Genomic DNA, 27329 nt, shown 5'->3' on the forward strand with positions numbered 1-27329 from the left:
CTGCTACCAGGCTGGCAGATAGACTGCTGAAGTACTGACAGCACAAGAAACCTGCCTTCTTTTGCAAAGCTTTTGTATCACTGACTGTGGGAAAGTTTTGCAATCACCGTATGAAGGAAATCCAGGATTTGAAAAAATGTGGTGGAGTGCTCTACTTCTTTGAGCAGGCAGCACTTCTGCAGTGACGTTGCTCTGGCTCCAAGCCTGAAAGCCCTTGGGCACAGAAAAGCAACAGCCTGACACAGAAGTGGCACAAAGTAAGTTGCCTCTCTCTCTGAATCTCTCCGTCTTTCCCCACCTCTCTTGCCCTCTCTCTTCTGCTGTTTCTTTCCATTTGTTTGTTTGTTTGTTTAATAGCTGCGTGCTAGTGCAGGACAGAATAGGGTCGGTGTACATCTCGCTGTCACTAGGAGGAGATTATCTAAAGTTCAAAAACACAACTCTGCAATTAGGTTATTTTTGAAGGATAAGCACTGTGGACAGCCACAGGATGATTTATCCCTCTGTAGTGAAGTTATTCATTCCTATTAATTCATTTTTAGAAACGGCCRTTAATTAAATCTTGGAGTACTTTTTTCTGCTTTGTTGTATTTTAAATACTACTGCTATCAATAATTAACTGGTTTGCCAAAGTTCAGTTTTTTATAGAGTTGTCACTGGAAATACTCTTATTTCATTAGGCAGAGGAAAAAGTGAGTTCATATAGTTCGGTAATATCTATATGTTTAAGGTATAAAGGTATACTACTAGGCTGGTGGCATAACATTAAATATTGTGAAAAAAACTCACGTCACTGATTTAAATACTGTTTATTTAACAGAGTCAGATATTTTGCAAAGTTAATCATCATCAAAATACAAATCAATAAAGAATGTATTTGCTTTAGAGTGCTCTGTCTTTCAGCTAAAATTCTGTAAAGGTTGGGTTAAGTTTGAATTCACCATACATTAAGTATCTAAAACTGCTGTTTTCAAACTTTCTTGATTTGTAAGCTGCTAAAAATGGTCTAAGGAAGGTTAGATCCTTTTAGAAACCTCCTATAATTTGGAGTACTGTGTAATATACGTGTGCTTGCTTTTCATAGTCACTTTTGGTGGGTCCTCCTGGAGTAGGAATAAAAAAATGTCAAAATTGAAGTGAGCACTTACAAGGATTTATATCTCTTTATTAGCATCTATTTACAGTCTTTAAGAGTAACTTGTTTTGGGTGAGTAAGAGAGCTTTGACCTTTCTGAGCGTGGGTGGATCAAGTTATGCCTAAGTGTCTCGCCTGGGAGAACAGAGCAATCCGGGGGAACAGAGAGATCCTTACAGGTTAGCTAGCGACATTGCAGTAGCCCTGCAACCCGCRGTGTCTAAAAGCCCTCGTGACACCTCCTGACGGGGCTGAAACTCAGAGCTCAGCTGGCCTCCGAGGCCTGCAGGAGCAGGACTTTGATAGGTTCCTGGAGGAATGCAGCACTTCTACAAACTGGAATATCTGCGATATCAACGAGCAGAAAGTGTTGCGGGTCAATATCTCTGGCTGTGCATGTTAGAGCTAACTCACTGATTTCTGTACTTTTCCAACAGAGAGGTTGGCGATAGATCTTTTTTCCTTGTTTTCACTTCAGATCCTCCCTATTAGCAAGTTTTCCTTGATCAGCTTAATCTACATCAACTCATGTAGCTAGGACAACTCCTTCTATCAGAGTTAAAATTTGAGAAAATTTTGGCAGTCTCATTAAAACAGCTACAATTACCATCWTTTTTTGCAGAAACTTTTGGCTCATGTGCCTTGAAGATAACTGTTGTTTCTTTGAGTCTTTRTCCTCTTTTTTCTAACATATCTTTCTCTTCACCAAATTCCTTGCTTTATTTTCTCCTCTGTCATCATTTAGTTTCTGATTCTACATTTATCCAATAAATAATTTTATTCATAGGAATACTGCCAGAATTGTACAGAGGAGTGTTCTCTCAGTATTTCTGCAAATTCATAGATTATAAAGTCACTGGAAATCTTTGTGACTATTACAGAATATCACTAGCTGTTCTGGGTCAGACCAAAGTTTCATTTATCCTAGGACAGTGACCGGAAGTGATGCCTAAGGAAGAATATAAGAATTAGTTCAAACACAGTGGAGATGTTTCTCTTACATACTTTCCTAGCTTCCTCAGGGACTTTCCTTCTACGTGTAATTTTCTAAAAACTGTGAGATAGTTATTTCTAAATTCCAATTAATCCAATCAAGGTCTTAAAGTCTCCTAAAAAGCAGACTTCCCAAAGCAGGTGCACCAACCCTTAAATCATTATAATGACATTTTAAACACTTCTCAAGATCAGCTCTGAGAAAAAACTTTACTGTGTAAGTGCTTCAAGTAACGTCAYTGTCTCACATGCCTGGATAACACTGGGGAAGCTTTTATTGCCATGTAAATAATAGTGACTCACAGTAATATTTTCTAAGCAGGAAGATCTACATATCAAGTTTAGAGGAGGGAAACGATGGATGGGAGAATCACTACTGGCCAACTTAAAGAAAAGCCACCGCTCCAGAACCATAATGGCAGAGCAGTTCTTGCCAAGCGCATGTGCCATAATTGTTCAAAGTTAAAGGTATGGAGAGTTGCTCTCAGCACCTATTTTCTTTAGAATACTGAAAACATAATTTGAAGTTCTATCAAAATGTAATTAATTCTATATGATAGTATTGTACACTACGTGTATTGGAAATAGTGTTTTAGATTCTGATTCCAAGCACCTCAAATTCAATAAATGTGYTCAGTGGTTAAAAGATGGTGCCATATTTTGCTAATGAATGCATTACAAATGTGGTGTAATCATAGTAGTAATTGCTAAAGCAGCTACATCTTTTAACGTGTATTTTTAGAAGAGAAAAAGTAAGAGTAATAAGAACATGCCGTAGTAATAATACCAGTAAGAAACAGCTTTATGCTGCAAGTTTTCTCCAAGAAAGAAAACAGCTAAAACAATATGTGGTAGAAGGTGCACACAGTCARTGCCTCTSGACTTCTTCATTGTAAAAGAAAGGCTTTGCAGACCACCAAARATAAAGCAAGTAACATCAACTGTTTAAGTGAAAATAGTGGAAAGAACCTCCGCTCCTTGAATAGATTGCTGAACCATCCAGTAATGAAGAAAAATTTGTTTCTTTGCAAACTCCATTATTTTCTCTCTTCAGATATTTCTCGGAGCTCTAGCTTTTTCCTTTTTTGCCAAAGGATTTTCTGGAAGCTACATGAAGAGCATGTCGAGTCAAATTGAAAGGAGATTTGAAATTTCATCATCAATTGTTGGCATCATTGATGGCAGCTTTGAGATAGGTATGTGTACTTTCTAGGAGAGTAGAAGAATACTCCTTCTTAACACTTTCCCCTCCCCCCCAAACACCTTTTTCTTTTTTAATCTTATTGATATCTTTTTCTGATGGTGCAGGTAACCTAATGGTAATGGTATTGGTGAGTTACCTTGGGCCAAAAGTTCATCGACCAAAAGTAATTGCTGTTGGATGTCTCATCATGTCACTCGGGGCATTTTTATCAGGAATGCCTCAGTTCCTAATGGGACGGTAAATATGGACAGTTTTCTCAGTGTGCAGTAATTGAACTTGATCATATGATTTTTTTTTTAATCATACATCTCAGTTAAAACCTTGACTGTAGTAGTTTCCTCCAGATAACTGGAAAGTTTTAGTAGGTGGACTTTTTATTACTGACTTTCTGATTTCCTTTCTGAAAGCACAGCTCTTTATACTAGGTAGGTAAGAGAAAGACCTGAAGTCCAGGATGTTTGTATGGTTACAGAACCTTAGCCATAATTATGCATAAATTGAGTTGAATTTTTCACATGAGACAGATAAATATAGATACAAAATTTTTTAGATGCACACCTTTTTAAATAYTTTAATGAGATATTATTGGAAGGGRTCTCTTTCTCCATGATGGCTATTTATGTTGAGCTCTTTAAAATTATGAAGGTGTGTACCTATCTTCTGCTGAACATAGGGAGAGTTAAGTATCTAAAGACCCTTAAGATCTAAGCTGTAATACCTACATAGCTGTCAGAAGCAGTTCAGATCTTCAGCAGCCTTACTGAACAGTAGCTGGAAATAAAGCCCCTCTATCTCTCAAAAATTAAAATTATTTGTCCGTATATCTTACTTGCCTCCAAGACTGATACCTATGATAAAGAGAGCGTAGAAGGAGTTATGTCTAGGGACAKTGATGCAGGAAGTGGCCACAGTCACTGCCCTGCCCATGAAATAGCAGGGAGCTTGTGCTGCAGGGGTCAACACAGGATGGAAGCAGAGCTAGGGAAATGTCTGATTTATCCCAAACTTGCAGCTGAGTTCTGGAGATTACCTGTTCTCCACAACCCTGTGCAAACCCGGTGGCCATGGGGGCCTCACTGTTGTCCATCATAGTATTAAATGCTACCACTTGATAGCGTTGTCAGAGGGAATATCTTCTCTCYGTTCAGCCCAGTGCAGTGTAATTGAACTCAAGGCAGCTGGAGGTTACTCTGCAGACTTGCAGTGGTAGCTGACTGTCTAAATACAGCCTACCCGGGACATYGGTTTTGCAGCCTGTGTTAATCTCTTTATAGACACAGATAGATTACCATTAGATCCTGAGACAGACAATTTTAAGTTAAGAGAGGTATTTCTATATTACACAGCTGTCACATAGGTAATAAAAGGGGTGGCCAGTATGGAAAAATATCAGCACTGTTACATGTAGACAGATGTGGATGGACCTCTGTCCTTGAGTCATAAGAATGRCCTTAGCCCTGGAGCAGCTTTTTGACTCTTTAACTGAAGAAAATATTGATATTAGAATGGTCACAGCATTTTGAAATATACTAACTTGCAGTCAGCCTAGCAACTRGGTAACCATTAGAAGATAGTTAGAAGCAGTCTCCACCTGCGCAGGCATTTTTGGTGGGTTGCCTCTCTGCTCTGCCTTTATATAAAGGGAATCCCACAAGCATAAGGCTCATATTCAGTTCTTGCAAAACAGAGATTTCCGTATGTCAGTTGTATTTTACACAGTTGTTTTCCAGTTATAATTATGAAAGGATAACTGTTACTGTGGACAACTCTTCTACAAGTTTATCAGCTTGCTCCCCTGCACTGCCTGTGGACCATCCATTTTCAGATGCTACGGAAACACCAAGAGAAGTGAAAAACTATGGTAAGCAAAATTGGAACAGGACAGGACTGGAATCCTGTCTTTTGGTTATTATCATTTTATATATCCCATATCCCCCCCCCCTTTTTTAATTGGAAAGTGTAGTAGTAAAACCCTTATTAGAAACCCTGATATGTAAAAACCCATACTATAATTGTACAAAAATATTTTATGTTATTTTTCTGTTTCAAAAAAGTATTTTCAGAATTATGTTCACAAAAATGTAAATGTTTATGATCTGCAGGATGTGAAAAAACATCRAGTTCCTATCTGTGGCTCTTTGTGTTGGTGGGAAACCTTTTACGTGGAATTGGGGAAGCACCAGTTATGCCCCTGGGGGTTTCATATATTGATGATTTTTCTAAAGAAGAAAACTCAGCATTTTACATAGGTAATATCCAAATGGGTGATGTTATTTTCGACATTCTTTTCTCCAACATTTCTGTAGCCAAGCAAAAAAAAAAAAAAAAATCTATCTACTCTATTGGTTATTTTTTGTTGTGCAGAGATAAATAAGGAATGCTAAAGAGATCTCATCTTTATCGTGGAGGGATATTTCCCAGAGACTCTTCCTGCTTTCTCCAGTTGGCTTCTGCTACACATGCTAGTTTTCTCTCTGAGRAAGATAAACAGGAATGGATACTTGTTTCTCCACAAGTGTTTATTACTCATGTCTGGCATTAGTATATTACCTTCAGTACCACAGTTTCAAAGATTACATTCTTCCTAATCATCTATCCACAAATACCTGTTATCCTTAGTCACAGTAATGTAAACATGTGTTTCAGAAGCTTTTAGCTGACATTTTGAATATTACATGCAGTATACTTGCTGATGAAAGCTTTTTAATGTCAATAGWTACCTAAGGACAAACCAAACCCTTGCTATGATGTTGTAACAAATCACTTTCAATTAGGATTTTCTTGTTGTTGTTTTGAGGCAAGATACCCAAGATGGAAAAGGCTTACACTCAAGCTAGTTCATTTATTGGAATTTGATTTTATACMTTGGAGTCTTTGTGTGACTGAGAGTTCTTGAAACCGCTGCCAAAAATGAACTTGGTGAAGGTGACTGGTCATAGAAATAACCAGGCACTATATTAATTTCAAGGAAAATTCAGTGAGTGAGGCTGCAAGGTAAGGCCATTGAAAATGTCTTTATTTGGCGAYGAGGAAATCTGTAGCTTGAAATACTAAAAATGGAGATGACAAAAATGCAGATTCCGTTCTCCAGTCATCAGAAGTACTTGTAATCATCTCTGAGCTTATAATTAAAGGTAGTTTTAGAAGTACAGCTGATTTTTTTTTCCTGTCAGAGTCTGATCTAGGAGAGATTGCAATGTGCTGGGAACTACTGGGGAAATGAGACCAAARCTATAAACCAGAAGGAGATGCAGAGAACAGTATAGATTCAACCAAATGAAAGTTTGTTGRGTCATGCAACTGAAACACATTTTTTTTTTATGCACTATCCAGATGTTTTATTTTAGCATTCTGAATAGAATTTTTTCAGAGGCTTATTCAATTAAGATTTTAATGTTTTAAGGAACTGACTAAAATGCAAAAGAGAAAACACTGAAATATAGTAAGCCTGTAATTCCACTTTTTGACCAACTCYAACTCTTTTTATATCTCATTTATATTCATTGTCTGAGTCAATTTATGACAGCATTTTTGTCAAAAATTTAGTAAGTGTTGTCTTACAATGAAAAAGAGTCAAGTCAAGCCTTGCTGTTGAATTTTGAACACTGATCACGTTATTTGACCCTRAACCAGAAGCATCACCTTCATGTGYCTCCATTTCTTCTCCTGCTCTTTGATGTTTTGCTGAGAAAGAATATAGATTACTACCACTATTGTGCCACTATTTATGCCACTATTGTGGCAGAGACAATTTTTCACTAAATGTCAGTAGAATACAGCATTACTGTCTTTCCAGTAGAGGTATAGTGCAAATGACAGCTGATAGTAATAAAACTGCTATAGAATAGAAAGGAAAGAGAAAAACTACACTTTTTTTTTTTTTTTTTTTTTAACTATATTGCAGAACTTAATAGAGGATGATAACTTTACCATAGAATTATATAAGACAGAAAATTGGTCTTCTTACACAACCTCTTTAATTTATGTAGTTCTACCAGGCCATCAGCATGGTCCTGAGTTAATGCCCTTACTGGTAGGATGCACTGTACACTGCATGCAGTCCTAAAAAGTGCTTTCACATAGGGTCACCGTTCAGTATGACTATAATGAGCTGAGCCACTGTCTGCAAGCAACTGGTATTTGTTAGGAGGTAGGACTGTAAGGCTCTGACTGGTTTGCTTTGCTCTGAGAGGGCTCTTTGCTGGAATAAAAGATTGAAAGGCTGAGATGGGTTGACTGCCTATTTTTMTAAATATTCTACCATGCTAATCACTTAGGTATTTCATGGTATTCAAGTATCTAACTCCTGCTTTGATACCTCTAGGAGAGTTGCCACTGTATGTCTGAGGATTYGGCCCATACTATAAGCTTTTAGTGGCCAATTTTTTTTAATCAGTTTCTGAGTGTAATTGAAACAGAATGTTGACATGGTTAATTAACATCAGTAGCTATCAGATCTAGCACTCTATAAGAGGAATAATAGGCAATTAAAATTATTTAATGAGGTGTACTCCACGTGCATGGGTTTCTCGCCAAAAGACAGACTGTGAATGAATGAAATTTCATCACAGAGTTGAATGCTAATATATAATTCTGTGTCTATTGAATTCAATGGCTTCAATAAAAACATATCTGAGGCCAATATGTGTTGTAAACTAAAACCGGTTATATGCCATAGATACTTGTCAGTACAAGGGCTAGGTTAAGGTATGTTAATTTGCAGCAGCTGATTAATTGATATGTTTATGTGATTTCCTGTTTACAGTYCAGTCTGTTTATTAATTACAAAGGATAAATACAAAAATATAGTAGGAAAATATCACAGTGAACTTATTTGGTTTTATCTTATCATAATATAGGCATAAGCTTATTAGATTAGTGAAATTGTTCTTTAATTTAAGAGCAAAGTAAATTTGAAATTTGAGAACTTATCAAACAYATATGCAAAATTRTTGCACCTGTTCTTCTTAGTTTACTTCGTAACTTGTGGCATCTTAAAGAGATATGCTGTAAAATGCCAAGCTGCTGATGTTGGCGTGCTGTTTTTTTCTGCCTGTTTATTTTAGAARTTTATCACTGAGTATCTGAACTTTGGAGATGAGCTCTCACAGTGCATAGGAATAAGATCTGCTCTAGATTAATTGATAAACATAAAGAGCTATTTTCTGACTTCCAGTGTCAAAATCCTGACTCTATACAAGTCAAACATTTTAGCATCAGAATTAATCTAAAAGGACAGATTTTCCAAAGRTTTAAAATGAGAGCTCTAAATGAAAGCAATATGCAACTGAAGTAATGAAGTAGAGAAGAAAACTCATATGGYTAAATTACATTGTAAGAATTCATTACAGAAGTCTTTCTCAGATGAGCTGAGCCATCACTATATTCAGCAGTGAGCTTGTAAAACTAATGAGTGAAATACCTCTGCAGTAGAACAACACAGTATGTACATAATCATGTATTAATTCGTCCATTAACTAGTTTGCTTATTCTACTGCTCAATGAATCAACCAAGGTTCCGTCTAAGGTGCTTTATCAAAATACAGCCAGATTTATATTTCCTTGTTGCCCAATTAAAATATTCTCAGGGTTCACTTTTATTGCCTCTGTCATTTAAATGTGACTCTAAACTTCAAAAACATGTCTTCTTGTATGCATATTATCAATTGAACTGCTGTTACTTAAATTAAAGACCTAAAAATGTAATATGGGGAAAAATTCTGAATTCTAAAATCACAAAACATCATACAAGTTATAAACATAATTAAGATACCTTCAGTGGACCTACAGTTGTATGTTCTTTAGTTAACTGCCACAAGCTGAACAACAGAACTACAAAAATCTGAGGAGAAAACTCAAGGAAGATAAAGGGGGGATAAAAATCATTGCAGTCTGGATTATCTTTCCTCTTATTTGTTCTGCCACCCTGATCTTGCCAATTAAAATATATGTGGGAGTCCACATGAGAGCCCACAGCATTCAGCAAATCCCTCTGTGGGTGAAGGAGCCATCTTCACATTGCAACTAGCAGTTTAGGGGCTTACAGTTTATTTTCTTGCCTCTAAAGGTAAGAAATCCCTTAGACAGTCTGTGCCCAATTGTTTTTGTACCCTCCTTACCTCTTCTCAGAGGAGCRGGATGCTTGTCCACAAGGTGCCTTCCTCACTTGCTTGTTGTGCCTCTTTCCTCTTACAGGTGTGGTGAGATCCGCGGGGATGTTCGGGCCGACCCTGGGCTTCCTGCTTGGATCTTTCTGCGCCAATCTGTGGGTCGATATTGGCATTGTGGATATCGGTAAGGGACAGTGAGGGAATGCTCTGGCTGAGAGGGATACAGTATAGGAACCTACATGCTAACAGTGCGTTCCCGGGTTCCTACTTCAAAAAGGGGGACTCTCTAAAGGTTTTTCCTACTCAAAAGCTGATGTTATTGCTGTTTGGTTTGCATCTCCAGCACTGTAGTGTGACTGGAACAGCCCTTATTACACCTTTGCTGAGTAGCTGAGAACGAATGAACAAATGAAAGGCCATGCCCATTTTAAGAGAACAATGAAGGCCTTTTGTTCCTGGACTTTCGGCAAAAATTAGATTCTCTAAGTAAAAGTGGAACAAAGACCCAYATGAAATCCTATTTCATTGTCCAGTTTACTTTATATGTCTCTAGTCCCGGGAAAATTTGAGGAACTTCAAGGATAAACCTTTTGGGTTTGGGGCTGGAAGAAGGAGGGGATACTGGGMAATTGAGAAAGGAAGTTCTTTTTTGGTGGTAAAGGGCTCTCTTCCTGTCACCCATCCCCATAGAAAGTTTTGAAAGGCTAGTCTGCAGCAGGAAAGGTCACCATGGGTCTAGATGGAGACTCTGGCATGGGACAGATTTAATACAAGCTCCCTTTCAAATCATCACATGAAATATTAACCTACCTTTTCCTGGTGTTTAAATCTTAAAATATAATTAGAACYGTAATTTCTAATTGCTTTATATTGAATTTAATCTCTTTTGCTGTCTCTCTGTATTTCATAGATGCCATCAGCATAAATCCTAAGGATACTCGTTGGGTTGGTGCCTGGTGGCTTGGATTACTGATCTGTGGAGCAGTCAGCTTCATAGCGTCATTGCCTTTCTGGTTYCTGCCGTACTCCTTACCAAAAGAAGGAGAGGATGAAAATCCAAAGATTGGTCATTTGCCTGTGTCTGTTCAGGGAGATCATTGTAAAATAGAGCCCCCAGCTCAGCCACAGTTAAAGTTCTCTGAGGCAGTAAAAGGTGAAAGATTATGGTCCAAGCATTTGCACGTGAATTCTCTCCCATGGGTTGATTCTGAGCTGAGCAGGGGTTTGCGCAACACCCAGCAAAATGCATGTTAATGCAGTGAAAAGAATGGACAACAGTGCTCTCTCTAATTTGTAATATTTTACTTGAGTGCCAAGGGTGTGCTTTAGTCCTCCTGCTGTGTCAGACAGTTGGAAGAAGCTCATGCTGTTGCTCTGAGCACTTCCCAGTTCAACACAATAGGTGTCATATGATGTATTACAGCTATAACCATAGGAAAGGGGAGGGCACAAAACATCCCAGGCCATCATCAATGAGCAATTCACTATCGGCAGGTTTCTCTTTAATTGAGACCAACRTATGGGAGGGAAATTTGGGGCTAAGTACCCCATTAGCAGTTGGTGGCATTTCACTGAATTCATTCATTCATTCATGGTTCCTCTAAATGAGCTCAGTTATGCCGACTTGGATAAATTAACCTAATGTAGGTAAGATCAGAACCATGTGCCCAGTGCTGGACTCGATCCCACAAGAGCTTTATTCGTATGTATGCATGTGCACCCGTTAGTGGATAGGAGCTTCCCTGCAAAGTGATCTTTTAGGCAAGTGTGCCAACAGGTAGACTATTGACTAATAAAAAGCTTTTCTTCTTCACTGTTTAATTTTATGGCGTTAGGTACCATAATCAGGATCCCATCAAGGYTTCCTGCCTTTCGCTGGGCTGGGTGCTCCGAATCCTTTTCTCTGAATGTCACCCCTGGGTACTGTGTGTGATGCTCTCACATGGTTTGCAAAGGCTTCTGCTTTAGGCAACAAAATTTTTGCTTAGTATTTAACAGAGAAACTTAATCTTGGGGCACTGTCCTGTTTGGGCATTGATGATCAGTGTTGGATTGATGAATAGTCCTGTGTCACACATGAGATAAATCTGGGATTTCTGGTTCCCAGTCCAGCACCCACCATACTATTCAGCCTTACTGCTCTATGCAGCAGTAACTCTGTAAATCATGTGTTAGCAATGGGGAAAATTCTCACTTTGGCAAACATATATGTTGATTATATCCTGTTATTAATTAAATCAAGGTTAGGTTTATTAGCTAACATGCCAAAACAACTCTTCTCTGTGTTTAGCAGGGTGTACAGCATATACCTCTCCATTGCAGATTTCCTACCAACTTTGAAGAAGCTGTTTGGAAACCCAATTTTCCTGGTGTATGTGCTCCTCACTATTTTGCAGTACAATTCTCTTGTTGGATTGATAACCTATGAGACAAAGTTCATGGAGCAGCAATTCAATATATCAGTGGCAAGAGCCATTTTTCTAATTGGTAGGTACCTATCTTCTTTTTATTCTAAAATCAAAAAGGAAGATTTGTGGTTGTTTTGTTCTCTATTTTAAGAGGAGAAATTTTCTGTGAACTTTTTCTAGTTAAAAAAAAATGAACCGTAGAGGTTTACTAGTTTCCTACTGTATTTTGAAAGTGGATGTTAATTTAAGTGTTAATTTTCCTGGAATTCCTAGGATAGTGAGCTAGTGGATTATTAAACTAGGTGAATTTCTCAGTTGAAGCTTTTCCCAAAGAATGAGATTAGGGTTGTGAATTTGTGTTAGTCTTCATGAAGACAAATCCCACATAAGCTGCAAGTAAGTAACAACTAAAAGAACCATGATTGTTTAATTTCAAAAATGTTCAAAGAAATATCTGATTTTTCTTTCCAGAATAACAGCTTGGTTCAAATGTTCTTCAGTTTTGATTACAAATACAATTTTTATRAAACAATCAACAACATATAAACAATCAAAAAACAAAGTGTAAAATTTCATTTTGTACATCTCAAAATTCTTCTTTTATTTGCCACTCCTTTCAAAAATAATTTCATCTTAGTTCTCTACAAAAGAGAAAGCTGAATAATATTAATACCTTGCAGAGTTGAGTAAACACGGTCTCATAACCTGCCAAGAAATCTAGGGTATTTGCGGACATTGCAGAACTCGTATTCCATTACTTTAGTCTGAAGCAGGTCTGCTTTTGCTGTGAGTCAAGTAGAAAAGTGGAAAGAACCTTTTTCCCCTCTCTCTCTTTTCTGGGTGCAGGAAAAATTTTACAAAAACAACATGACACCCCCCCCCCCAAAGAAAAAAAAAAGAAAAAACAGGCAGAGAAAGACAAAGCTCTCACAATAGAAAAAAATAAAGCTCTCTRTTTTGCATGTAAATATTAGGCTGGAGTTTGTGAAACGTTGAACAGATATTAAATCTAAATGCAAATCTTTCCAGTCTCAGAGCACAACAGAGTCTCATACAAAACCAGACATTCCTTCCTTTCACGTTCTATTTTTGAGACTTTTTGATAATCTTCAGAAAGTAGAATAGTTTACATTAGATGAAGAAGTTCCCAAGAGCTATAACATTTATGTTACGTACTCTGTTTTCTAGCCGGCACCTATATAAGTTCTGTTACATCAGTATATGTACTAACAACAGTACAATAAGAAGAGTAGGGAGTATTGGGGAACTAAGGTTTTTAAAACTGTAACAGGAGTAGGTATAATAAAAATTAAAGATAAGAAAAATTCATAGAATCTCAAAGGACCAGTCTGGGAAAAGGTCAATAACTGTGGGTATTCCTTTCCCCCCCACACACACTTTTTTTTTAACTATTAGTATCAGATATTTACTCCAAAAAGTGTTTAAGTAGTAGCTCTTAACATCTTTCTGTTACCTTTTATTTGCAGGTGTGATACTTCTACCCATCACAATCCTGGGGATGTTTCTAGGAGGCTTTCTGATTAAGAAGTTCAAACTGCATGTAACTGGAATGGCAAAGTTTGCATGCATCACCTTTATAATAGCGTATCTATTAAATCTCTTGTACTTTACGTGCAGTTGTGAGGTGCTCCAAGTGGCTGGACTGACAGCGCCCTACTCTGGGTATGTATTCCCCTGGGTTTATGCTGGTTATGTCCCTTGCCRTAATTGTTTCCTCTCCTGTTTGGAATATTTTGCATGCACTTGAATTCTTTTACTCTCATAATCTCATCTGGACTCAAAATCTCATCTACACTAAAAGCTTTTTAATTTAGAAAACATTTTAAATGGGATTTGGATGAGTTCTGAAATATAGCCTCCCTGTTGATTTACTGTAGCCTATTGCCATAGCCTTTGTATAAAAGATATATCTATATTTGTACGTTTACAGGCTAATTGTCTTTGAAATCAAAGAGTACCAGGTTATCTGCTAGAGTCAATCAGTGCTGTTTCAGCTCAGACAGYGCAGCTGCTGTGACTACGGCATTTCATTGCTCCCTTCCTAGTGAGACATGCAAGAKGATCCTAGGAGTTAAAATAGACTTGACAGGCTGAAATGATACCTAGTGTTGGGGATGTGCAGACTACTATGACTTTGATTTTCAAGTTTCAGTTAAGATGGGCTTTTTTTTGAAATTATTTATTGCTGGTTACTGGCAGTGTACATTTGTACGTTGGCAAATCACTTGCTAAGATTAAATTGATCTCAGGCAATTGAAATATTTATATTTTATTTCAAAGGTTTAATTTAAAGCTGGCCTCCTGCTGTCACATCGGGAGTGGGAGATATAAGAAGTGTTGAAGGTGGCTTCCTTATAGCCACCCCAGTGGCTTTACCTCTAGAAGGGACCATCCTCTAGCTCAGTAGTTATTAGCTTGCACCAGTGGTTACCAACCTCCCTTCATATCTGGAGCTCCTTACTTACCTGGTTCTATTTTTTTTTCCCCCCTACTGGAAGGTAGAAATTCGTTGCCTGAGGAACATGTGCTGCCCCTACAGAAGTTCCCCCTCCCTAACCAGGGCCATGGTCACACCTTCTTGAGAACCTTTTGTTCATTATGTAAATTTAGCTCGATCTGGTCTGACAATTTTAAAGGGATTTTAAAGGATTCGAGCGAATCCAGCAGGGTTTGCTGGATTTTCAGTTCAGATAGAAACTCAGGCCTATGTTTCTTGAAACTGAGCGTACGTTCAGGGAAATATCTACGTATCTTGGCAAACCTGAAACCTGGTTCAGCTTTGAGGTTAGTTATGCAAAAGATGTCGATTTTGACCAGTGGTGATCACTGTGGTAGAGAGCAATATCAGATACTGTAGACAGAACGAAAGAATAAGCCAGAAATATCAAGATAATAAATACTGAAAAAGAAATTAAATTCTCCAGCCACTCCAAGCTGTCAGGGACTGGAAAAACTGTATCATCTGATCAGATTTTTCTGGTCAAGTGACTCGCATACTGTTTCACCAGTTTAACAATTTATGGTTTGAAGACCAACCATATCACAGCAAAGGCTAAAAGGAAGCCAGTTATTTTCCATACTAAAAAAACTTAGGAGAAATATAGTCCCCATGGGATTTATTCTGTGTTGAAGGGTAGGAGTAAAGAAAAGGAAAAATTTCAACACTTTAACTTGTGAATTCTTTTTTTCTTCTTTTTTTAAAGTCTATGGGTGTAAGACACTTTAAACTTGGGTAATTTGCGGATTGTGAGCTCTTCACACTTTCTGAAAACTGAACCCTGCTATTTTGCCCACAGAACCACTGGACACTCCAGTTCTCAGTTTTTATTGTCATCCTCTTAGCTTAGCACCTTGGGCCTCTGTTAGGTTTCTTACAGAAATGTTAATAAAAATGAAAGCCATAAAAGTCCATGATAATGGTACCATAAGAAATGAGATCTGATAAGAAATGACTCAGACCTGGCCTAGGTGCAGAGCTGCTGCTGCATGTGGTCAGAGCTGAGACAGAAGTACCACTTCCCCCTCGGACAAGCTTGGCTTTCATTGYCACTAACCTGCTCTGATCCAGATAACATGTCGGGGGCACCTTGCTGGTGTATTTTTATGGAAAGTATTATACCACTGCTTCCAACATGCAGATATAGCAGACTTTCCACTACTACAGAAGAGCATGGCTAGTCTACAGGTGACAGAGATTTGGGGTATGATTTTCTTTTTCTTGGACTGAATTTTCAAATGAAAAAGTAATATCAAATATTCCCTCACAGTCTGTGTTTATTCATGTTCTCGTACCCTTTAATAAAGCCAAGAATACCCCTACATTGCCAATCATACACGTTTTCAGTAATAGTGCATAAAACTGATAATACACGATAAAATTAGGTGAGCTCTCAAGAGAACATTGGTTTAGCTGACACTAGCTGAGGCTCCTTAAAACAGCTTCACAGTATTGGATGCTGTTGGATGCTAGTAAATATCTGTCCAGGAGTGTTGCTTCACTTCCTCATTTTTTCCTACCTACTCTCAGATATTTTATCTGAAGTTATAACTCAACTACATAATTCTTTTGTTTCTTCCTGATCTTTTCTTGTAGATTAAAACAATTCTCCTCACCCCAAAACAGCTTCATAGCCAATTGCAATGCTGACTGCAGCTGCAAGATGAATCAGTGGGACCCTGTCTGTGGGGACAATGGAATCACTTACATGACAGCCTGCTTTGCCGGGTGCAAATCGTCAACTGGAATTGGAAAGGATATGGTAAATGCATAGGTGGACAGATGATTATTTGTGTAATCTGAATTTCTGAATCCATTCAATTTTTTGGCTTTTGCATTAAGAAACACCATGGAGACAGATGTCCATTCTGTATTGTTTAACCACGGAGCAGTAACTGCGTGAATGCAAGGTTCCAAGCAGGATTTTTAGAAGAGTTAGGAGGAGGCAAGCAAGCCACTCAGGAGAGATGTAAACCCGCCAGACTCTTGACTAAAATGTCTTGGATGCTTTTATTTTAAATTTTKGAAACTTAAATGATTTTCTTCTCAGCCAGATGACTATAAATTTASTTTTAAGTTTTTCAGTAGATTTCTTCTTGCATAGGTCCAACACAGCTAAGAGCAGTCTACTTTCGAAGACCTTTACCTTTGTCATTCTATCAGCAAATCCTTTGGTGTGAACTCATGTGGTGTGAACTATATAAAATCGTGAGTGTGGATTTCATGAACCAGTATGAATGGCCTGAGCGGMCATAGCAGTGGGGCAGCAGCTGCACAGAGGATTCAGTCAGCCTGGCTGTGCTGACTTAAATAAGTCATACCTCTAAACTGTACATAAATGCAGGCCTTTGTGCTCACCTCTGCTTAAACTGCCTGCAAAGTTTTAAGCAGGCCCCATCACTTAAATTAAAGTCATCTAGGCCATGGGCAAAGGAGCATCCTCAAAGCCCAGCTGATCCAAAGATCTCTTGGGGGAGCATTTTGTGTGAGCAATCTTTAGTTCACATTAGGCCAGATTAGCTAGTTTGGCTCAGATCAGCAGCATAAAACAGTTCGCTGTCCCCAATGTGAAGTAGACAGTGCTCAYTGGCACTGCTTGCTGGAGACATTAACAGCGTCAGGGACTGGTTTGCTGTTACTGCCACAGCTGAATTTGGAAAAGGTAGGTCCAAATCCCKAGGAAATGTTTTTTTCATTTGCAAATTACATTGGAAAGAGCTAGCAAGGTCTGTACTCATGTTAAGGCCAGTTAAGATGACACTGCATGAGTAGATCATCTGCCTAATTTCGTATATTGCTGCTCTTGTAACTKCTGCTGCTTTTCTACTGCAGTTTATAACCCTCAAAGCTGAGCATSACCATCAGATCATGTAAGAGGTCCTGGCCCACTTCAGTGAGCTGTTGACAGGTTAGCCTTAGCCCTGCTGAAGATAAGTGCTTATGAAGACTAGGTGGCTGAACTAAGGTTTCCTTATGTCAGGACCATAGTTTGAAAAGGCTTTGCATTACAGGGAATTCATTACAGGGAGCTCAGCCTCAGGTCTTATGTTATCATGTTTATAGCCAGAAACAATATCTAAACAGATATTTAAATTATGAAAATATTTAAATATATATAATTTACAAATATATGTACAAATATAAAAAATACAAATACATTTACAAATAYATTTACAAATGTTACATTTTTATGTATCTACATTACAAATACATTTACACCTATTTAAACATACGAATACTTAAAACAGAACCCTAGTCTGAGCCTATACATACCCATCGTAAGAACTTCCAAATGCTGTAAATTAAGGATGCTATGGCAAATGCTGAATGTTAGACCATCAGTTTGCATTTTCAAAGTAGTTTGAGGGATTTAGTCATACCTCTCAATTCAAATAATTTACTCTATAGCTTTGAAAATTCCTTTAAGTTCTGCAAAGCAATGAAAAATAAGAAAATTGTCATATTAATTTTGTGAATGGCCATGTCTTCTGGCAGAAGCATAAATGACTTCTTACAACAATACTGAAAAAGACAGTACTGCCTTGGTAACATCCATAGCCCTATTCTCATGCTTCGTATCAGTAGAATTGGCTTTCAAACCCTCATTGCCTGCTGGCTTCATGGCTATGACACAGCCCACTCTCAATCCAAGGCCAAACGCTGATTTAGATACATCATAATAAATACCCATGTTTGCATTTTCAGGCTCATATCTATACCTTTATTGTTAGTTCATGTACTTCATGGCATTCCCCAGTCAGTATGGCTTCAGACTTCACATTTGAATTTTATAGCTTTGGCCCAATTTCAGCACACACAGAGCACTTTCTGTCCTAGCAGCAGCATGGCTGAAACCAGAATCACAGCTGCTTTGTGTCTCTGGAGCAGCTTAGAGCGGCTGGAGCATACCAGTGAACTTGGCCATCAGTCTGCAAAGGAGATTAGGAGGTTCTTTCAGCATAAACAACAGCCTGCCTGTTACATGGAGTGAAAAATCTACCTCCTAACAGGTAGTACACAGGATACATTGAATTCTGATTAAATAAATTCTTCCTCTCATCTTTTCTCAGGTGTTTCACAATTGCAGCTGTGTGGAAGGACAAGCGCATGGAYTTGGCAATTCCTCTGCAGTTTTGGGACAATGCCAAAGAGAAAGCTGTACCAAAACATTTCCCTATTTTTTAGCGTTACAGGCCGCATGTGCATTTATTTTATGCTTAGGAGGCACTCCTACATATATGATAATGTTTAGGTGAAATACTTTGCCTTACCTTGACCATAAAGTTTGGGGAAGAGAAACCAAAGTACAGTATCTACCATTTCATTCCTGTTCTGAGGAATGGCATTTTGATCWAATTGGGGTTATGTGTCTTTTCCTGTTCTCTAAAATCTGCCTCTCTTTGGAGAGATATTGGAACATCTAATCCACCACTTAATTCCAATTTAAGGCCTAGTACGTACTTCRAATGATGGGTAGGCCTTATGCTGATTACTGAATCAGCATAGACTTTACATTAGATTTTACTTCCAGTTGAGAGGGATGTATTTAATAGAGCAATGAACTTGAAATAAGATATGGTGCTAACTCATTTCCAAACTGGATATACATTTCACCTTGCTCAAGAAAGAAAAACATTCACCTTTGTTAAGAGGTTTACCAAAAAGCTTTGTTGTCTCTGAATTTTGTCTGTGTTATGGATATTTGTGCAAAGTTCAATAGCCTATTTTTATAGAGCTGGTATAAAAAGAATTATGTTATCAGCGATAATTTTTAATTTTTGTTCCCTTGATTGTCAAGCAAAACTGCTATGTTATAGTCAGAAGAAAAGAAAATACTTTGTGCCTTTCACATAGAAGTTTCTTTCCACTCGTGCTTATGAGTGAATTACAATCTTTAGCAGGTAGAGCACCTCACTAGCTAACTTCGCTTCCCTAAACTGCTGATTCTTCTGCAGAATTTCTTAGTACAGCTTGCCTGGATTATGGACAAAGTTAACTTTACTAGGAAAAACTGTCAGGCAGCTAGAGCATATAATCAGCGGTTATTAATAATAGTGCTGGAAAGAAAATATGATATACTGACCTAGCATAAACTGCAGTTTGGGAAATGGACAGGTCAGAACCAACCTCCTGTCTGCCCCCAGGCCAGCTCAGCACTCCCTTCTGCTCTTTTGGTGAATTCTTCTAATTTACCTGATRGACACAGGCCTTGTCTCCACCAGTAGGAATGAGGTGCTTTTATAACCAGGTAACTCACAGTCACYGTGTCTCCATAAAGTGCTGGAGGCCCTGGGAGGTTTACCTGCATATATCCTCTCCAGAAAGGTCTTTAAACCCTGCTCTCCTTAGTTTGAACAGTAGTTCCTAAAGATTCTCCCAGGTAGCTCAACAAGAGTTCATCCACTGAAATCAATGGAAGGAGGGTCATCATCTGAACTTTAACTTTGGTGAATGTTTTCAATTAGAGTCCTGATGAAATGTGCTAGGTAAGCCACAGGGCTCCTGGGATGGGGCAGGTGTGGATGTTCACAGCACAGTCATCAGTGTAGTGACCTTAGTCTACTGTTCCCCAAAACATCAAAACAATGTATTATTTTTGTTTCAGATCTGTTTCACCAGACTTGAAATCCTTTGCTGTGGGGATCGAGACTTTAGGTGGTAGAGTACTAGGTAAAGCTTGTTTCATTTTTGGGGGGAATTCAAGTAGGCAACAGAAGAGAGAAAACAAAGTTAGCTGGTGGGATGTCCTTGTTCCAGGCCATCTACCTAAGCAGGATTGGTTTGGGTGTCCTTAACACCCATGTTGCCTGTCGATGACAATTTTTCTTACAGCCAACATGTAGTCTGTCTATTCTTTTCTTTCTTGTGTTGCCCTACAAGAAATAATCATTCCATTCCTCAGACATGTAGTGTGTCCTACCTCTTGCCARCCTTGCCTTAATCTTTCGAAATTTCCCTTACGTAAATAAGCCCTTTTAATCATTTTATTCTTTCCCTTACTCTCTGTATTTTAGCTGAATGCTGAAATAGCTAGTTCATTATCATATATTAAAGCATTATGACTATCTTTAAGTACTAGTCCAGCAACACACTTGCTATGTATTTGGTTCTGATTAAGTGCTTAGATTGAACCCTTTGCACTGAATTAACCATTTTTAATGGTGAACAGTTGTAAAATACCCAAATAGATATATTACTGCATTAACATATATTATATGTATTTATATACGTATGTAATATGTATTAATATATCATGGTACCAGTGCACCAGGGGCTGACAAAGAAGTTTTGGTTATATTATTTCTTTAAAAAACAGAAGTTAAAATTCTGATAAAAATACTATCAAAGTGGAACTTTTTCCCCCCGAACTGGGACTGAAAATAATAATGCTGTAATCATCCATCCATTCCACTCCTTTTCAGTACTTGTTTTTTTAAAAAAAAAAATCGCAAACTTTGTTATCTCAAAGCTGGAATGGGCTATTTTGTCCCATCTTTTGCAACAGAAACTGATACTGRGATTCATTTTGTCATTTCTTCACCATGACTTTAAATTCGCAGCTGTATATCTGAGATCTTGTGATAATAATGTTCTTTGCAGGAGGACTCCCAGCTCCTATTTATTTTGGTGCCTTAATAGATGAGACCTGCTTGAAATGGGGAACAAAAAGCTGTGGGGGCTCTGGGTCCTGCCGAGTATATGACACAAAAGCATTCAGGTAAGCTGAACTCTTCTGYGAGGGGTTGGGAACTTGGCTTCTGAGGCAGCTTTGGCCTCCAGGGACTGAGGTATACCTTTGCCCAGGAGAATTGTCCAGAAATGGATTAGGACACTGCAAGCATCAAAACTCCTTTTTTTTGACTATGCCTTAGTAGCTCAAATAAGACACATTTAGCTTGTCTGACATACAGCATARCAGTGCACTCCTTTACATTGCCAAAATCTCTATCCTTAATGAAGCCCTAGTGCACTGAGGAGTTCTGTGGTGCCTTGGGGAGACTGAACAACCCTAGAATAAGTCCTAATGTGTGAGGAGGTGAAGGCACTCTTCCTCACCTCCTCATTTCTCTCCTTACCGACGTACCAGGCATCTCAGTCATCTCCATTACCCCCAGTACATCTTGATCGTCCTGGACCAGTTAAAGTCTTAACACTTTCTGGAAACAGCTGCTTCCCCCAGGCCAGGAGGCTGTTTCCCAGCTGAATAGTCCTTTAACTGAGGAGATTTTTGTGTGAATGTGAAGGGTTAGAACTGGGGAAAAAAAAAACAGGACTGAAAAAAAATGCACTGAGTGTTTTCAGGGCAAGAGTCTACTGTGAGAGGTTGTCATTGGATATTGCTATTGAGAGATATGGTCACCAAATGCTCTTGGAGAAGGGACACAGAGGCTTGCTGGCACGTTAAATGCTCGTGGCTAGGATCTCAATATTGTGCTATTGGTGTCATCTGCACACCTCTCCCATCCCAGTCCTAAAAAGTGGTCCATGGACAAGGTCTTCAGRCAGGAAGCATCTCTGCTAGCAATGTAGGCCCAGATCAGCACCTGCCTAGACTCAAAATCAGATTTTTTTTTGTCTGTTATTTTTCAAAGCATGCCTACCTAAGAATAAATGCTGATGTCTAACTGTATTTGATATCTTGCCTGACTCCACTCAGAAATGRCAACTATTACTCATGTTTTGTTGCTTTTTTTTCCAGAAACATCTATCTTGGACTCATTGCAGGACTACGGGCAGGTTGCTGTTTCTTATACATAGTACTCTATCTTTTAATAATGAAACGGTTCAAACCAGACAGCAAAGAGGTGACAGATATTAAAAATATAGAAAATSCAACCAGTAAAGAACCAGTTAATATCAACAAAAAAGAAACTCTACCTGGTGCAAGAATTTCAGAGGATGGTGAAGAAACTTGTATGTGAAAAAGAAACAAGGCYTTTTCTAACTCTGCCTATGTGCCAGTTTTACTAAGCACAACAGAGGTTTTATTACTGAATATAACAGCTAGTTTACATTTTTYGGGTTCAAAGGAAAAAACATTGACTTTTAATTTACTTTATCATATCCTCTTCCCTTCCCTATCCCAAACAACAGAGGAAAAACGTTTTTAAGATTTGGGGAATCTCTCAAATCTCCTTACCCCCAGTTCTCTTTCTAGACCAACTACAGGACTTGCCAAAATTTTTCAAATATCATAATTTTGAATACATTTGAGAAATTAAAAAGAAGAAATCTACAATAAAATTCTTTCCTAAGAAACGGCTAATCAAATTATACTTGCCCAGTGGCTGTGATGGATTTCATTGCTTGGTTGATAATCCTTGTTACAGACTTGGTCCCCAGCCCATGCTCAGGTGAGAACCCCTTGGACATCAGTGAGCACTTTYTGAATAAGAAAGTGACATCAGGATTTGGCTCAGAACCAGTAAGCAATCAAAATGGATTGAAAATGAAAGAAAATGGTGTATTAATTTTTGCRACACATCTCAGTATTGGATTTGAGAAAAATTACTCTGAACGTATGCAATAAATTGATAGATGTTAATTTTTTTGTTTTGTTTTGTTTTTTGGTGTGGGCAGATTTATCCTATTGACTACAGTATATACATATGTATCCTAATGGCCACATGCATATAGATTTTCTTCATTTTTTTGAGGAACCAGTAAGCATTGAAATACAGTGCTAAAAGCTTCAAGTTTCACATCTTTCCATGAACAGACTATGTTAGAGAGAATCTTTAATGAAGAATGCTTCCAAGAGTCATTACTGTGAAAAAACAATTTCTGAAAAATACTTGGTGTGATATTTCTCTGACAKATCTCATTCTGTAGCTTTGCAATGGGAGCAAATATGCCTAGTAAAATCACTGTAGGTTTTGTCTCTGTCACCACAGATACTTTGCTTGCTTTCTTGAAGGGTATTCTCTACTCTCTAAAGTCCTATGCAGAAGCCTAAAATTAGGAAACAAGCTTCCTTCCTAGTCTTAAACTTCCCTGGGACATGGAAAGGAGCATGATATAAAGAAACTGTACTAACCTCTATCTGAAAAAGCAACAGAGCAGAGAGCAGGCAAGGTACTCTCCATATTAAATGATCTTCTGATCTTTCTTCATCCACTTATCCCATGTAAGTGCCAGCATGGGAATTGAAGGCCTTGGAAAAAGGGGGTCTAAGTGGTACTTACTGAAAGCAAGTTCTTCAGATCCTGGTGCTGGGGATAGCATTGGTTGAATTTTATTGCTTAAAGACAATGACACTTAGCCATTGTGTCTTTTGCAATCACAGCTTTGATTATAAACTGTAAATAGATATGGAAAAGCAATATGTGTTATAATGAGTTGGGAATGAAAGCTGCTCTAGGACATATGATACCAATACTGCAGCTAGAGTAGAGAATAATTAAAGAAAAATCCTAAATCCATAAATCCCAAGAATTTTACTCTAGGAAAGTTAAGGTGTCTTTCTCCACCTTCTGACAATGTTATTACTGCCAAAAATACTGGCAGTTCTAGAAATCTGATCTGCACGAGGTATATAGGAAGAGATCTAGGCAGGTGACTCATATYAATATCATCTCCTTTTTACTTCTGTTGTTTAGATATTTCTATATGTTCATTTTTATATAATACACTTTTTAATGAGAGCATCTTTTGCATCTAATTGCTTGAGTTTCCCAATAGGTAATATTTTATCAAGGGTTTTTCAGTAATTGATGTAAGACTGGAACTGAGGTTCTGATCAGATCTGATGATTGATGTCCAAATATTTACCCYACTTGCAACTTGATGTAGCAAACTTTTTCAAATAAATATGATAACATAATTCTTCATAACAATCATAAAATCAGTAATAGCACAAACACTAGCATGGGTAGTATTAGAAAGAAAGAAGATAGTTTTGAAGCTGTTAAGAAGAATGTACAATTGATATTTGTCATTCAAATGTAGTAGCTTTTACCAGTGCTTCTTCAGATTCACATAGCAGAGAAGCAGGAATGTGCCAGTTAAAGTGTGTGACAGAAACATTAACCATAAGGCGTAACAAAGCAGAGAGAGAAATCTAGTTCCCCACAGTATCATGTAGTATCTCTGTGCCAAACTGCTAAACTCAAGGGAGGAAAACCTCATAGGAGGCAAGTGGATAAAACTAGGAAACTCTAAGCATGAGACAGCTTTGAAAAATGGTCTAGAGCAGGGATGAAGAAACAGAAAAAGGGACAGCAGCAGCAGCAATCAACAGAAGTGAAAGAAACTCCAGCTTAAACTAACTGGCAGAGCTTTCAGCATCACTGGAGTGCACTGGATACTGAGCAGCAAGATTATCTGTATTGCTATGTAGAAACTACATTATAGATTAAAAAAAATTACTAAATCCCATTATTGCAGATTCATGTTTTTAAAGCAAGCATTATTTTCTCCCTTATTYTCATCTAGAGCTTTAATTTGCTACCTAACAATTTAAGGTTGCATAGACCCTTAGAACTGGTGTGCTGGAATGCTAACAAGTGTTTTGATTTCCAGGGCGTTGCTCCAGGGCGTTTAAAGGGTAGTCTACTGGTTTCTGTAGTCACTTGCTCCATCCTCAGATTCATCCCATCACTGAATAAGACTGTTTGACCYGCATCTTGACAGAGTGGGCACCCCCTTCACAGCAGTTTCTGTTGGTTTATTCCTGCTTTCATAGTCTACAAAAATATCTCAAAGTTGCACTTTCTAGTGTAAAAGAACTTTCTATTCTTTATTAATCTCTTAGATCTGTTTCCATTTTTGAATGATGCCAGGTGTCATTGCCTGAAATGGTACCAATTTCAGACTGATTTGCTCAACTGCACAAGGGTAGTGGTTACGCAGTGGTTACAAAGATTGCACTTTCTGGAGATGACCCAATAAAAACACTTAACACGTAAACATATGAATAATCCCGTTCAATTTACTCTAGCCTTTCCAATAGGATCATAGCAACAAAAGCCAGTTAGCTTCCTGGTTTAGCACTTGTTGTCACTTGCTGTAAGCCTCAGCCTTGAACTGAACATTTCATGGTTTAAACACCTTAAATGGTTTTATGGAAAATTCAGCACACAAAGCAAGGAACTTCATCACCCATTCAATGGGAAACGCGAAGGAAATGGGCAGGGCTGAAGTTTGCTTTTTGAAGTTTAGCTTTTAGAGTATGACCCCCTTTGAACATGTCCAAGATGTTTGAAGGAGGTGTTACAGACATGACCATTAGCTGCTGAAGGTCTCAAAGCTGGGTGGACATGCCGTTGAGGGGCTGTGGCCTGGCTCCTCTCCTTGCAGCAGAGTGCCCTTTAGCATTTCACATGGTGAAGCTGCATGTTGTCAGATGTGGTTTCYTTCCATATATGTCTCTTCTGAGTCAGTGACTTAGCTAAAGACCAGTTGGTGGCTGTACAAGTTAATCTCTTTGCTGATATGTTCTTCTTGCTGTCTCTGGGAGGAAGAGGAATCAGCTATATTTTAAAGTTTAACCAGAGGACTTGTTAAAAAGGAAAGCTATAAGACATCTTTATATTTTAAACTACACCAAGACAAACATACGTGAGGGTAACTTGAGATCACAAACCAGGCAGTTTAGGGATCRTTGCTGACATTATGGTGGACCAAAGCTGCAGATGATTTAAATTGTAATAGTTCCACCCAAATCAACAAGGAAATGGCTGAACTGCTGGGCTTTTTTTTCATATTGTAGAGGGTTTAAGGACATGACTTTTGTGTTTACCAGCTGTGAGTCTATCATATAGGCCCTTTACTGGTGTTATAAAAATCCTTCTGTGAGAATAATTATATAAGACAGAACTCTATTTGGGAGTTGTTATTTGGCATTTGCTGACTTTTAAATATATAATCAAGCAGACATAATGACCTATGACTACCTGTTTTTATGATATGTTCTAGTTGTTTATCACAGAGGAAAAAAAAACCCTAGCAGCCCTAAACCCAGAGTTTTCTGTATGCATTAGGATCATGAATCCTGCAGAGATGCAGCCTTCCTACAAGTTTTGTGTCCCCATTTTCAGCAAATCTTGTCTATCCTGGCACAAAAATAAATTGGGAATGGAATAGTAGCTGTCATTGAATTAACAGAAAATATTTCAGACTGTCAAATTTAAATTTAAAAGGGCATTTCATACATTTTAACAAAAATAGCAGAAAGGCAACATTAGACTAGATTTAGTCTACTAGTTTTTCGCTGTGGAATATATTGTCATTTTACCTACTTCTGGTCTGGAATATGGCTGTAGCTCTTTCTAAATGAAGTTGTTACTAAGAGGTGTGACTCACAGAGGTCTGCACTGCAGCCTAGATGGGTCCTTCAGCCTGATTTCCTGCCTCATTAGCCAGCAATGTACCACAGGGTGCAGAGGCTCTCAGCTCAGGTCCGGAAACCCTATGGTGGTCTCTGGTTAAGAGACCCAAGACATGATTCCTCCCTCGTGAAGGCAGGACTGTTTTACAGATCAAGCAAAACCCAGGCAGAGCACCTCCTTGCAGTCATTGGCGTGAAACCATCATGCACACTGGGAGGCTGCTCTGGGCCGAGCCCTAGCTCAAGCTCATGCCAAAAATGCTTTTTATGTGTCTCTGGCAAGTAGCCAGAACTGGAAGTAGAAAGCCTGCAGTTTATTTCTTACGGGACCAAAGTGTTGTTTTTTCACTGAACTCTTCTATTGATGCTGCAATGTGATTACTGTATTTAGTGAAGAACTAAGTAATAATCACTAAAGACTCCAAGGAAACAACAGGTCAGTAGATTTTGGTAAATCAATAGAATAAACTGAGAGAGAGAATATATGCAAATTATTATAAGAGAAATGCAGCTGGAGACAGACTATTCTAATGGCATCCTAAAGATTTGCTCAGAATAAAACATGATGCAAGAAATCTGACTCTGAAAAGTGTTCCTAAAACTATTGTTATAGATTTGCATCTTAAACCAGAG

At 38.2% G+C, this 27329-nt stretch overlaps 1 protein-coding gene across 1 annotated transcript; it reads left to right on the plus strand.

Annotated features, from left to right (window-relative positions):
- The first annotated feature begins 2482 nt into the window (after positions 1-2482).
- LOC146584766 (solute carrier organic anion transporter family member 1C1-like) lies at positions 2483-22859 on the plus strand. Its single transcript, XM_085324180.1, has 14 exons — positions 2483-2596; positions 3183-3324; positions 3437-3569; positions 5063-5193; positions 5435-5581; positions 9528-9626; positions 10353-10595; positions 11765-11929; positions 13338-13533; positions 15965-16130; positions 18439-18620; positions 19974-20038; positions 20969-21086; positions 22068-22859. The coding sequence occupies exons 1-14, from the start codon at positions 2486-2488 to the stop codon at positions 22288-22290; spliced, it is 2121 nt and encodes a 706-aa protein (XP_085180306.1). The 5' UTR covers positions 2483-2485; the 3' UTR covers positions 22291-22859.
- The last annotated feature ends 4470 nt before the right edge of the window (positions 22860-27329 follow it).

Source organism: Rhea americana, unplaced genomic scaffold, assembly GCF_003343005.1.
Source record: "Rhea americana isolate MKP2758 unplaced genomic scaffold, rheAme1 scaffold_9, whole genome shotgun sequence".
NCBI lineage: Eukaryota > Metazoa > Chordata > Aves > Rheiformes > Rheidae > Rhea > Rhea americana.